Here is a 12,933-nt window from a genome sequence, read left to right on the forward strand (position 1 = left end):
CTTTCACAGGTATTAATATAGTTCCCATATTAGGTGATTGGAATTAAACATAGTACTCCAGATAGGGTGGTAACAATGAATTTTACAATCGCATTGCTAACCTCTCGGACATGATGTTGCTGTATCAGGGCTACCTGACCTCCTCACTTTCCAAAAACAGTTTGAATCCATTTTATCTAGATTGGCAAAGCAGAATTAGGACTGCTTTTCAAAAGGAATTTGATCAGTTTGAGAGAAGTCTCTCTCTGTAATCTTTAGGTTTCTCCAAACACACTCATCTCATAGCCATTTCAGCTGAGCAGCAATATCCCACGGTATTATGAACATTATCAACGGCCTTATCACATGGATAGAAATGCAATCAAGTTCACTTACAAATTGGTTAAATCCATGTCTCCACCAGCCAGCATTGTCGGTAAGCCATCATATCTGATTGGATTTGGTGCAGCATTTAGAACCCCTTTCCAAGATTCACTCTTCAAGATGCCAGTTTTCATACTGATGTCTTTTTCTTTACAAACCTCAGCAACTGGAAGCTTGAAAGCCACAGTTTTTTTGCGTGTCACAGTAGTGAACTTGTGCTTCGGCCTCGCTCTCTTGCAGAGCGCTCTTTGCTTCCAGATCATAGCACAGCGATAGACAACCTGATGGAGGCTGTAAGCAGTCTGGGGAGACAGGTTTAAAGAGCAAATTAGGCAGCATTTTATAATTAATAATAATTATTATAATAATTCCAGCAGCTGCAGTATTTTGCTTTTGTATTTTGTGTTATGATTAATACATTGCTCAATCTTCAGAGTATTAACTTTGTGTTTGGTGAGCTTTAGAATCATAGAAATTTACAGCACTGAAGGAGGCCATTTCGGCCCAGCACTCCGTGCCAGCCGACCAAGAGCTATCCAGCCTAATCCCGCTTTCCAGCTCTTGGACAGTAGCCCTGTAGGTTATGGCACTTCAAGTGCACATCCAAGTATCTTTTAAATGTGGTGAGGGTTTCTGCCTCTACCACGCTTTCAGGTAGTGAGTTCCAGATCCCCATTACCCTCTGGGTGAAGAAATTTCTCCTCATATCTCCTCTAAACCTCCCCCCAATTACTTGAAATCTATGTCCCCTGGTTGTTGACCCCTCTGCCAAGGGAAACAGGTTCTTCCTTTCCACACTATCCAGGCCCCTCACAATTTTATATACCTCAATCAGGTCTCCCCTCAGCCTCCTCTGTTCCAATAGAACAAAATTCACATAGTTCCAGGCAACTTTACCCGCTATTTTGACAATAGCAAAGTACTGCAGATGCTGGAATCTAAAATAACAACAGAAAATGTTGGAAATCTCAGCAGTCAGGCAGCAACTGTGGAGAGAAACAGAATTAATGTTTCAGGTCGATGACCCTTAGTCAGAACCCGTTATTTTGGCTCACCTTGGTGACTACCTTCAGTGTCATGGTTGATTCCCTTCCACCAGCCATCTACAATCTGCTTGGATTGAATGACTCCAGAAGATCACCGAAGCTAAGAAGAAAGGGCCAAATCTTGCTGCAAAAATAATGTGCGGTAACAACACATGCCATTATTAATGCACAAATTAGCCAGAAAATTAAGGGGATTAAGAGATACGCTGAGAGTTGCTGGTCCATTTGCACAACTCCGCCGTTTGCCTCGCACCAATGTCATCTTGCCCTTAGCCTCCCTGTTATTTTTAAGAACTGGCTGGATTTGCACATTAATTGCCAATTAAATATGCTGCAGAAAGTTAGGGTTGGCGATTAAGAACGCAAGTATGTTTTTAACGACCTGATAATTGTTAATACAATGCCAGTCAACCTCTCTGGCCCAATGGGATTTCCGCATGTAGTAAATTCTTGGAGATTTAAAGAATTTTGAAATTTGTAATTATTTTTCGTCTCTTTTTTATTTCTCTTAATCCAATCTTTCTTTCCCCCTCTATTTCTCCATAGATAAATATTAGCCAGGACTTGAGCACAATTCAGTGTATCTCTTGATCCCCCAAACTTGCTGTCCAATTTGTGCGTAATAACAGCACACATCGTTAACATGACGTTATTTTTCCAGCAAGATTCGGCTCATTATGTATTGTCCTGGGATGTCTCAAATAAAGTTTGTATGCACCTGGCTCTCCTATCTTCACTTTTGTGCTGGGTGGGGGGTGACTGCAAAGTTCTGTTTGTCATTACAAGACCTTAGTAAAGGATTGGGGAGGGGCTGGTCACAGTTATGCACAGAGAGCACAATAATGGTTGGTGAATCAGTGAGAATTATCAGGCAGGTGCAGTAGGGAGTGAGGGAGGGGCGGGGCAGAAGTCTTCTGAGATTGGGGCCGAATGGAGGGAGTTTCATAAACTGACTGTAGCTGGCCTGGGAGTGCTGATGATGGCGAGAGCCAGAGATGAGAATATACTCCATTCAGTTTTTCTAAAACGATCTTTCTTGTGGTGATGCAACAGTTATAACAGGTAAAGAAACGGTACCATCATCTGCAAAATGGCATTGCTTAAAGACACCAACAATTCAGTGAGATTCGCAGGTGACGACTGAGAATTTGAAGAGTGCGCTCTGTTTCAGACACACTTACCTTTACCTGATTCTCGGCTGCAATTTGGCTGCGAAACTTCATCATGTCAGAGGTGTACTGAACAATCGCAGCCACTCCCATCCTTAGCAGGTGGCTGCGATAGCTCTCCACTGCTTTCGCAATGCGGACCTTTTTTCTATGCTGCTCCTGTACATAGATAAGCCAGGCATCGAAAACCTGAAAAGGAAACAGGCTGGAGAGACTTAAAGGCGTCAACGACAGGAAAAGTACTACTTCAGGTTCCTAATTTCAGAGGTAAAACAGGCTCTAGGGACACAGGCCCAGGAGCTGACAACATTGCAATGTTTTGGAGCAAAGATAAAAGCTCTACAGTGGCAGTACTTGATTACATTATTAGAGATTGCCAGTAAGTGATGGGAATGCTGTCTATCAAGTGGTATGAACTGCTACAGCACTGTAGTAGTCCAATCTTTCACTCGAGAGCTTTCATTTCTAAATCAGATCAGTTTGCAGATACTTAAATTAAAAAAACAAACCTCAATAGAACTGGATGCACAGACTGATTGAAAATAATTCTTTTGCCTCCCCAGGAGAGGATTGTTCTGATCCAGCACAAGACTGATGGATTAAAAGTCTCCCTTAGATGCCAATAAAGGTACCAATGTTCTTTAAGTATAGCAAACAGGCCTTAGACATACCGACTAATTTTACACACTGCTGTGCCACACTAAACCGTAACTAAATTCCAAACTCTGCCTGTACTCTGAATTGGCCCAAATTCACTCCAGACCTTGATCGGAGTCTTGAATCAGCTCCAAGCCCGGGACACCCAACAAGAACTCCTGAATCTCAGGTCAGTCCACCAGCTGCTCTGATTATTGGTTTGCAGCCCCTGCAGAACAAGTTTTAAAAACATAACTTTTTGCATCTTGACCAGTTTGCCAGAACTGGCCGTAAACATTTTTTTTAAACATGCAAGCTTACAGAATGTATTCTCTTTTTCTTAAACAAATGCACAGGATTTCAAAGGCTCCTCCATGTTCTGAATGCCAAGAGAAATCGTGGTTGCAGTTGGGAGTGTGGGAAAAGAGAACAGTATGGAATAACGACTGGCTGTGTGCTGTGGGAGAGTCAGGGGATGCGGCAGCAATTTTGTCCACCAACTACAAGCTCTGAAAGCTGGCCAAAGATTGGGTATTGGAGCCGTGCATATCAAATTCAAATGCAAATTCTGCTGAATACGATGCCCATATACACACCAGACTAGAGATAAATAAAGGGAAATTGCGGGAAACCCAATACAGTTCCTAGCCTACAACACAAAACTAGCCAAAATTCAGGAGTAAATTGGTCAACTTACTCAAAATGGCAGGTGTAGGGAAACAAAAGAGTGGGACTAGTACAGTAAGGAGTGAGATCAGGATTTAGGGTAATGTTGGGACAATGGAGAGACAGCTTAATCATGTGTTTAACAAGGCCTGAAGCTAACATGGGAGTGCTGGAAATTAGATACAGACACTGACACACAAAAAGGCTCCATCGCCCTATGATGAAGATTAATGCAGATATTTGTACTGAAGAGATAATGGCTGTTAGATTATCATAGAGTGTTTATTAAGAAATAAGTTGCAGTACATTAAGGGGAAATGATACAGGCAGCAAGTATTCTATTTTACTCATTTTTTTTTTACTATACAGCTGATTATTATAACCCTATATGGGACAGTGATAACATAATGTTGTATTGTGTACTTAAAAAGTAATACTTTGTACATTTTGTTACTTTAAGACATCTAATTTGCAGCAACAAAAGTGAACAACAGGTGAATGAGAGACCAGTGGGTCAACACTCACCCACAAAACTATATTTCAATTTTCCTCTTGTCATTAATGGTGTTGACAAGCTACTGCACCGTGGAGCACTAATGCTGATCTGCGCTCATCCAACTTCCACTTACCAGCAGGAGTCCCTAGATAGCAATCAGTGGCCAGAGCCCTTCCCGATTCTCAGCTCCGATCAGCTAACTCAGCAGAGGCTAGGGATCAACCCTGGGACCTTCTGGTCTATACAGCTCAGTACCACACCACACGAGTTCAGCTCCTTTCTATTTTGGGTGCATTTTTGCCATAAATATACAGTGCACGGCTACGGCACAAGAACTGTACATAGGAAAGCAAGAAATGCAAAAGGAACATTTGACTGATCAAGCCCACTTCTTTCACAGCCCATAAGCAATCGACCTAGTGAGAAAATGTGAAAACATGGAACAAGAAAAAGGCCATACTGCCGAACAAGCCCGCTACAGATGCCTAGATGTAAATGCTATGTGGTTAGGTTATCACAGAATCACATCAAAGATACGGCACGGAAATGGGCCTTTGGCCCAACCAGTCCATGCGCCACTCGAGCCGCCTCCCATCCTTCCTCATCTAACTATCAGCATAACCCTCTATTCCCTTCTCCCTCATATGCTTGTCTAGCCTCCCCTTAAATGCATCTATACTATTTGCCTCAACCACTCCCTGTGGTAGCGAGTTCCACATTCTCACCACTCTCTGGGTAAAGAAGTTTCTTCTGAATTCCCTATTTGATTTCTTGGTGACTATCTTATATTGATGGCCTAGTTATGCTCTTCCCCACAAGTGGAAACATTCTCTCTGTATCCACTCGATCAAAACCTTTCATAATTTTAAAGACCTCTATTAGGTCACCCCTCAGCCTTCTCTTTTCAAGAGAAAAGAGACCCAGCCTGTTCACCCTTTCCTTATAAGTATAACTTCGCAGTTCTGGAATCATCCTTGCACCCTCTCCAGTGCCTTTATATCCTTTTTATAATATGGCGACTAGAACTGTACACAATACTCCAAGTGTGGTCTCACCAAGGTTCGATACAAGTTTAGTATAACTTCTCTACTTTTTAATTCTATCCTTCTAGAGATAAACTCCAGTACTTGGATTGCTTTTTTATGACCTTATTGACCTACATCGTTACTTGTAGTGGTTTGTGCACTTGTACTCCCAGACTGCTTTGCTCCTCTACCCCATTTGGATTCTTATTTCCAAGTAATATGTGACCTCATTTTTCTTACCTCACACTTATCCATTTTGAACTTTATTTACCAATTATATGCCCATTCTTCAACTTTATTAATGTCTTCCTGTAAGTTGATGCAGACCTCCTCGGTGTTGACCCAATTTGGTGTCTTCTGCAAATTTATAAATTGTGTTTTTGATTCCAAATTCAAAATTGTTAATATAAATTGTGATCAACTGTGGTCGCAGCACTGCTCCTTGTGGGACCCCACTTCCCACCTTCTGCCACTCTGAATAGCTACCCTTTACTCCTGCACGCAATAAGGAACAGATATCAGACACGAGCCCACAATGCAGACACAGAGCTGGCCATAGAGGAAGAGGTGAACATAAGGCCAAGGCTCGTTAGGACAAGGACAGAGGGTGGATAGTTCCGTGTGTCACAAAGACAATACCCAAGGTATGGTGTGTTGGGAGCTGGAGCTCGAGTAGTGAACAGTGAATGAGGTTAGAAATACTACAGAAGGAGCTGAAAGACAGCCAGTGGTGATAGCTCAAGTAGGGGTAGATGATGCAGGGCAAAAACACACAGGGTCTTCAAAAAAAGAAATCATGAGAGAATCACCTCAAAACTTAACACGAAAACAAGTGTCCTCCAGTATGCTTACTGTTTTTGGCAAAGGAGGTTCACCAGGAAAGTTGAAGATGCATCTAAGTGGTTGGCTAACTGGTGAAAAACAATGATCCCACCTTCATTAGTAAAAGATGGTTTTCAGAATAAAACAGCCCAACACAAGGGAGATGGGCTATACCTAAAAAGAGCAGGAACTACAAGACTGGGAAGGAGCACTGCAGAAGCTATTAAGAATTAAGTAAACTGGATGGAGAGGGGAAAGGATCCCACAAACATCTGACATGGGAGATGAAAACCCAGTTAACGTGCATACAGTTACTCAGAGAAATACTGAAGACTAAGAGAAAGCAGGGTAGAGTTTGCATTCCTTTACACTAGTATTATCAGCGCAATCCAGGTGAGATTGATCAAACCAGCGCAAAAGATCGGGGAACTTAACATGCAAGTGAGCTACGCCCAAAAACACGCACTCGAGTTTCTGCAACCTTTTATGCTGGTTCAAGCTTCAATACACCCGGATCAATCCCACCCACAACACTGGTCACGCCCCCAGGTCGACACTGCAAATTTACAATGATTGTGCTGATTCGGAAAGGCTCTTCAAATTGCACTCATTTTCTTCAGTACACAGCCACTGTAGGAACCTTTGAAAGGTTTTTCATAACAAAAAATATTTAATTTACGAAGAAACTGACTAGTGTACACCAATGAAAGTAATAAATGGTTCAGTGTGGTTTTTAAAAGTCATTTTCAGTGATTTTAAATGTTATTCACAGGTGATAAACCCATTTTTAGCTGCATTAATAAAACTGCACCAGGTTACCAGTCTTAAATACATCAAGGAATTTCATGGAAAGAAAAAAACAAACAATTGCATTCTATTAAGTTGCCTAATTGCAATAGTTCAAGTCAGATTTTACTTTTGTGATTATGCAAATGATTTTGGGCAGAAACTTGAACTGTAACCTGACCAGTGTAATTCGGAGTGCATTTTGGGGGCAATTTCCCTATTGTGCCCAAAGCAGACACTCTATGCTAGTGAGTTTATCTATAAAAATCCTGAATTTGGCTTGCTTCAGTCACATCACGCCTTTCATATGGTATCGCATCTCAAAGCATCACAGCCTTCACACCTCAGAAATATCACAGTTGAAATTGTCCACTTGGATTTTCAAAAAGCTTTTGACAAACAGAAACATAGAAAATAGGTGCAGGAGCAGGCCATTCGGCCCTTCGAGCCTGCACCACCATTCAATAGGATCATGCAACTTCAGTACCCCACTCCTGCCTTCTCTCCATACCCCCTGATCCCTTTAGCCGTAAGGGCCACATCTAACTCCCTTTTGAATATATCCAACAAACTGGACTCCACAACTTTCTGTGGTAGAGAATTCCATAGGTTCACAATTCTCTGGGTGAACAAGTTTCTCCTCATCTCAGTCCTATATGGCTTACCCCTTATCTGAGAGTGACCCCCCCGATTCTGGACTTCCCCAACATCGGGAACATTTTTCCTGCATCTAACCTGTCCAATCCCGTCAGAATTTTATATGCTTCTATGAGATCCCCTCTCATTCTTCTAAATTCCAGTGAATATAAGCCTAGTCGACCCAATCTTTCTTCATATGTCAGTCCTGCCATCCCGGGAATCAGTCTGGTGAACCTTCGCTGCACTCCCTCAATAGCAAGAATGTCCTTCCTCAGATTAGGAGACCAAAACTGCACACAATACTGAAGGTGTGGTCTCACCAAGGCCCAGTACAACTGCAGCAAGACCTCCCTGCTCCTATACTCAAATCCTATCGCCATGAAGGCCAACATGCCATTTACTTTCTTTACTGCCTGCATGCCTACCTTCAATGACTGATGTACCATGACACCCAGGTCTCGGTGCACCTCCCCTTTTACTTATCTGTCACCATTCAGATAATAATCTGCCTTCCTGTGGATAACCTTACACTTATCCACATTATACTGCATCTGCCATGCATTTGCCCACTCACTTAACCTGTCCAAGTCACCCTGCAGCCTCTTAGCATCCTCCTCACAGCTTACACTACCACCCAGCTTAGTGTCATCTGCAAACTTGGAGATATTACATTCAATTCCTTCGTCTAAATCATTAATATATATTGTAAATAGCTGGAGTCCCAGCACTGAACCTTGCAGTACCCCACTAGTCACTGCCTGCCATTCTGAAAAGGACCCATTTATTCCCACTCTTTGCTTCCTGTCTGCCAACCAGTTCTCTATCCACGTCAATACATTACCCCCAATACCATGTGCTTTAATTTTGCACACTAATCTCTTGTGTGGGACCTTGTCAAAAGCCTTTTGAAAGTCCAAATACACCACATCCACTGGTTCTCCCTTATCCACTCTACTAGTTACATCCTCAAAAAATTCTAGAAGATTTGTCAAGCATGATTTCCCTTGCATAAATCCATGCTGACTTGGACCGATCCTGTCACTGCAAATGCGCTGCTATTACATCTTTAATAATTGATTCCAGCATTTACCCCACTATCGATGTCAGGCTGACCGGTCTATAATTCCCTGTTTTCTCTCTCCCTCCTTTTTTAAAAAGTGGGGTTACATTAGCTACCCTCCAATCCATAGGAACTGATCCAGAGTCCATGGAATGTTGGAAAATGGCCACCAATGCATCCACTATTTCTAGGGCCACTTCCTTAAGTACTCTGGGATGCAAACTATCAGGCCCTGGGGATTTATCGGCCTTCAATCTTATCAATTTCCTGAACACCATTTCCTGTCTAATAAGGATTTCCCTCAGTTCCTCCTTCTCACTAGACCCTCGGCCCCCTAGTATTTTCGGGAGGTTATTAAACTGCCACATAATCGGTTACTTTATAAGACAGAGTCCTGTGGGATTGGCAGGCAGGTCTTGGGTTGTCTCAGGAACTGGTTGCATTGTTAAAGGTGGCGGTTCTCTGTGGAGGCAAGTCAAAAGTGGAGTCCTGCAAGGATCGGCATTAGGGACCGCTACTCTTCACGATCGGCCTTAATGAGCGGGATGAAGGCACTGGAAGAGTTGTCCGCAGGTTCGCAGACAACACAAAGATTTGCGAATGTGAGGAGCTTGGATGAGAAAAATGACTTTACATATCGAGATGCAATGGGGGAAATGGGTCTGGTTGAAGCAGATGTCACTTAACATGGATAAATGTAGTATTGTGCAAGTGGGAGGGCTAATGCCACCAGTAAGTACACCATGCAGGGTGTAAAATTAAAGACTGTTGAGCAAGAAAGTGACCGAGGTTTTATATTACATGAATCTCAAAAGGTTCACTACCAGTGCTACGAGGCTATAGCAAATGCAAATATATTTCTAGGTCGATCCAATATAAAACAAAAAGCACTTTATTATCCTTGTATAAGATCTTGGTTAGACCGCTCCTAGAATACTGGGGGTGAGACTGCTCTTTGTCACTGTGCGAAATGGGCTCAGTGATCCAGCAGCCCGTTTTACACTGGGACAGCTGAATTTGGAACAAGTTGGTGTTTATGGAGAGTGGACGATGGGAGGCTGGCAGTCAGGCCAGTGGAATAATCAGGTCAAAAGGCAATAATACGGTTTCAGTGGCGGATAGATTGAGGCAGGCGTCGAAGTGAGTAGAGCTGCAAAGGTGGAAGTAAGTGGTCTTGTTGATGGATAGGATCCAACAGGACACCAAGGTTTTGCACAGCCTGGTTCAGTCACGGTGTGTAACCGGGGAGGGGATGAAGCCAGTGATAATGAGGCAGAGTTTACATGGGGAGGGAGGGCGGGGGGGGGGGGGGCGGTTGTAAGAAATCATGAATCAAAAGAAATTGCAAGTTATAAAAGAAATAATGATTTTACAAAAGTAGTAAGTATGCCAGCTCAGCAGATAGGGCAAGCTAACAAGCTAATGTCACGGGAAAAATATCAGCCACATCAGATAAGAACTACAGAGAGTGCCAAGGTCGTTACGAGGTCAGGCCACATCAACAGGCCTTCAAGCAGGCATAACTAATCTGATAAGGGATGTAGCAAGGAGCCATAGGATAAACAACTGTCTATGAAAGGACAACAAGGCATTTAGAACAGAGATAAGGAGGAAAATGAGGATGGGAGGGGGGCTGTCATAGGTACCCTCGCTCCTGTAATTGGACAATTGAATGGGTAAAAAACGATTGATGTGAGGTATCCACTGGGCCATCAAAATAAAGAATATAAATGGGCAATCGATAGAGAAACAGGCAGATAGGGTAAGAGCTTCCCAGGGTGGATCCATGCTGGCTTCGGCTTAACACCTTGGTCAAGCTCAACCTCTGAGGTGGATCCATGCTGGCTTCGGCCTAACACCTCCGCCAGCTCGGGAAACGACCAAACAGAAGAGACCGCTGCCGCAGGCATCCGATGCAAAACCACCGTTCTGCCTCAACGTCCGTCCCGGGACCGTAGATCGTTCTCATCTGTCATGGGTTGTATGTCTACTGTCTTGATCGCATGTTGTATCTGATTATGCTTATAACTGCCGCTCCTTAATGAAATGCTTTATAATTCCTAAGGCCCTTTGGGTACTCTGTGTGTGACCTGTGATCCAAAGCTTACAGGTTGAAAACAAAGACTTGGTTTTCCCAATGTTCAATTTACTCATCTATGTTTCAGTGAGATAGGCAGTCCGATGGAACAAAGAAGGCCGTGGGATCAAGAGGTGTGGTGGAGAGGTAGAACGAGGTGTCATCAGTATACATACTAAAGAACATAAGAAATAGGAGCACGAGGAGGCCATTTAGCACTTGAGCCTGCTCCGCCATTCAATAAGATGATGGTTGATCTAATCATGGACTCAGCTCCACTTCCCTGCCCGTTCCCCATGACCCTTCACTCCCTTATTGCTCAAAAATCTGTCTATCTTCACCTTAAATATATTCAATGACCCAGCCTTCACAGTTCTCTGGGGCAGAGAATTCCAGATTTACAACCCTCAGAGAAGAAATTCATCTCAGTTCTAAATCTGACCCCATGTCTGAGGGTGATGTCGCTGAGGGGTAGCAGGTAGACGAGGAAGAGCAGGGGGCCAAGGATAGATGCTTGGGGGCCTCAAGAGGTGACGTGCAGGGAAGAGAGGTTGTTGCTGGCTACATTTGGATAGATAGGAGTAGGACCTCAGAACGTGACAACAGAGAGACAATGCTGCAGGATGGCGCATTCAACTCTTTCAACTCAAGGAAGTTAGGAAAGAATGAAAGAACTTGGGTGTTCTACCTTAAAAGGAGAAGACTAAAAGGGAAACTCATTAATAGTAGAGAGAAGGCCGGAACCAAGAGCTTGGCCACCAGCACCCCAACTGCTCCAGGGGCTCGGAATCCCCTTCAATGAGTAATACAAAAAATATATCCGTGCTCAACAACATGATGCCTCCACTGCAAGTATCAGCAATCAAGGTGGTGAAAAACATTTAGGTTAGGGTGTCAAACAGTTTCAATGTTTTTTCTCCCAGAACTTAAAACACTTAAAGATCATCCATAGTACTGGGAAGTGCGAGTAAAACCAATGCACCACTGGTACAGCAAGTGGTAGCCATTGACAGGGCATTGTTGCTGCCTCTGTTCATCGTCCAGAGTTCTGTCTGGCACCTCCCATTTTCTTAACGTTCACTATAGCAAATGGGGTGCTCAGGTCTTGCCTGAAGGTTATCAATCACAATCAGTTTTGTTCCAGTTCAACTTGTTCCATGATCCAACTGATCAGTATTCACCAGCATATGTTACTGCACCTGCAATAGTCCTACTAGTTGAAGGCCAGGTAGGAACTCATGATGGTGGACTAGTGCTGCCACTTGCCGTATCCATATACCTTCTAATTACATCCCATGTTTCAAGTGTGATGGAGTAAATTAGATTGATGTTTATAAAATTTTAGATGGCAATTGAAGGTTTAAGCCCATGCTGTCTCTTACCTTTCCCTGAAGTGAGAGAGACCAATGCCATAAAGCTACTGCTGTCTGCTTGTCCTCCTGATGTTTCTCCACCAGCTGCAGACACAATGAAGTGAATATAACATAAGAAATAGGAGCAGGAGTAGGCCACTGGCCTTCGAGCCTGCCCTGCCATTTAATAAGATCATGGCTAATCTGATCATGGACTCAGCTCCACTTCCCTGCCCGTTCCCATAATCCTTTACTCCCATATCGCTTAAAAATCTGTCCATCTCCACCTTAAATATATTCCATGACCCAGCCTCCACAGCTCTCTGGGGCAAAGAATTCCAGAGATTTACAACTGTCAGAAGAAATTCCACCTCATCTCAGTTTTAAATGGGCGGCCCCTTATTCTGAGACTATGTCCCCTAGTTTTAGATTCCCCTACGAGTAGAAATATCCTCTCTGCATCCACCTTGTCGAGCCCCCTCAGTATCTTATATGTTTCGATAAGATCACCTCTCATTCTTCTGAACTCCAATGAGTGTAGGCTCAACCTATTCAACCTATCTTCATAAGTCAACCCCTTCATCTCCGGAATCAACCTAGTGAACCTTCTATGAACAGCCGCTAATGCAAGTATATTGTTCCTTAAATACGGAGACCAAAACTGTACACAGTACTCCAGGTGTGGCCTCACCAATGCCCTGTACAGTTATAGCAGGACTTCTCTGCTTTTATACTCTATCCCCCTTGCAATAAAGGCCAACATTCCATTTACCTTCCTGATTACTTGCTGTATCTG

At 43.3% G+C, this 12,933-nt stretch overlaps 1 protein-coding gene and 1 long non-coding RNA gene across 4 annotated transcripts in view; one reads left to right on the forward strand and one right to left on the reverse strand.

Annotated features, from left to right (window-relative positions):
* LOC139268827 (uncharacterized) overlaps positions 1-3,365 on the forward strand; it is a 32,662-nt gene extending 29,297 nt beyond the window's left edge. Inside the window, exons 2-3 of the long non-coding RNA XR_011594119.1 lie at positions 3,142-3,206; positions 3,340-3,365. This is a non-coding gene — a long non-coding RNA (uncharacterized lncRNA). The remainder of the gene's footprint in view (positions 1-3,141; positions 3,207-3,339) is intronic.
* Positions 1-12,933, reverse strand: part of sfi1 (SFI1 centrin binding protein) — a 209,556-nt gene that overhangs the window by 41,020 nt on the left and 155,603 nt on the right. For all 3 annotated transcript variants that reach the window (XR_011594118.1, XM_070887562.1, XM_070887563.1), the window contains exons 25-27: positions 12,168-12,242; positions 2,591-2,767; positions 376-665 (exon numbers count right to left, since the gene is read on the reverse strand). Coding sequence is in view for 2 of the 3 variants with exons in the window: in XM_070887562.1 (XP_070743663.1) it covers positions 376-665; positions 2,591-2,767; positions 12,168-12,242 (542 nt within the window). In the remaining variant the exon portion in view is untranslated. The remainder of the gene's footprint in view (positions 1-375; positions 666-2,590; positions 2,768-12,167; positions 12,243-12,933) is intronic.

This window comes from Pristiophorus japonicus, chromosome 8, assembly GCF_044704955.1.
Source record: "Pristiophorus japonicus isolate sPriJap1 chromosome 8, sPriJap1.hap1, whole genome shotgun sequence".
NCBI classification, from domain to species: domain Eukaryota; kingdom Metazoa; phylum Chordata; class Chondrichthyes; family Pristiophoridae; genus Pristiophorus; species Pristiophorus japonicus.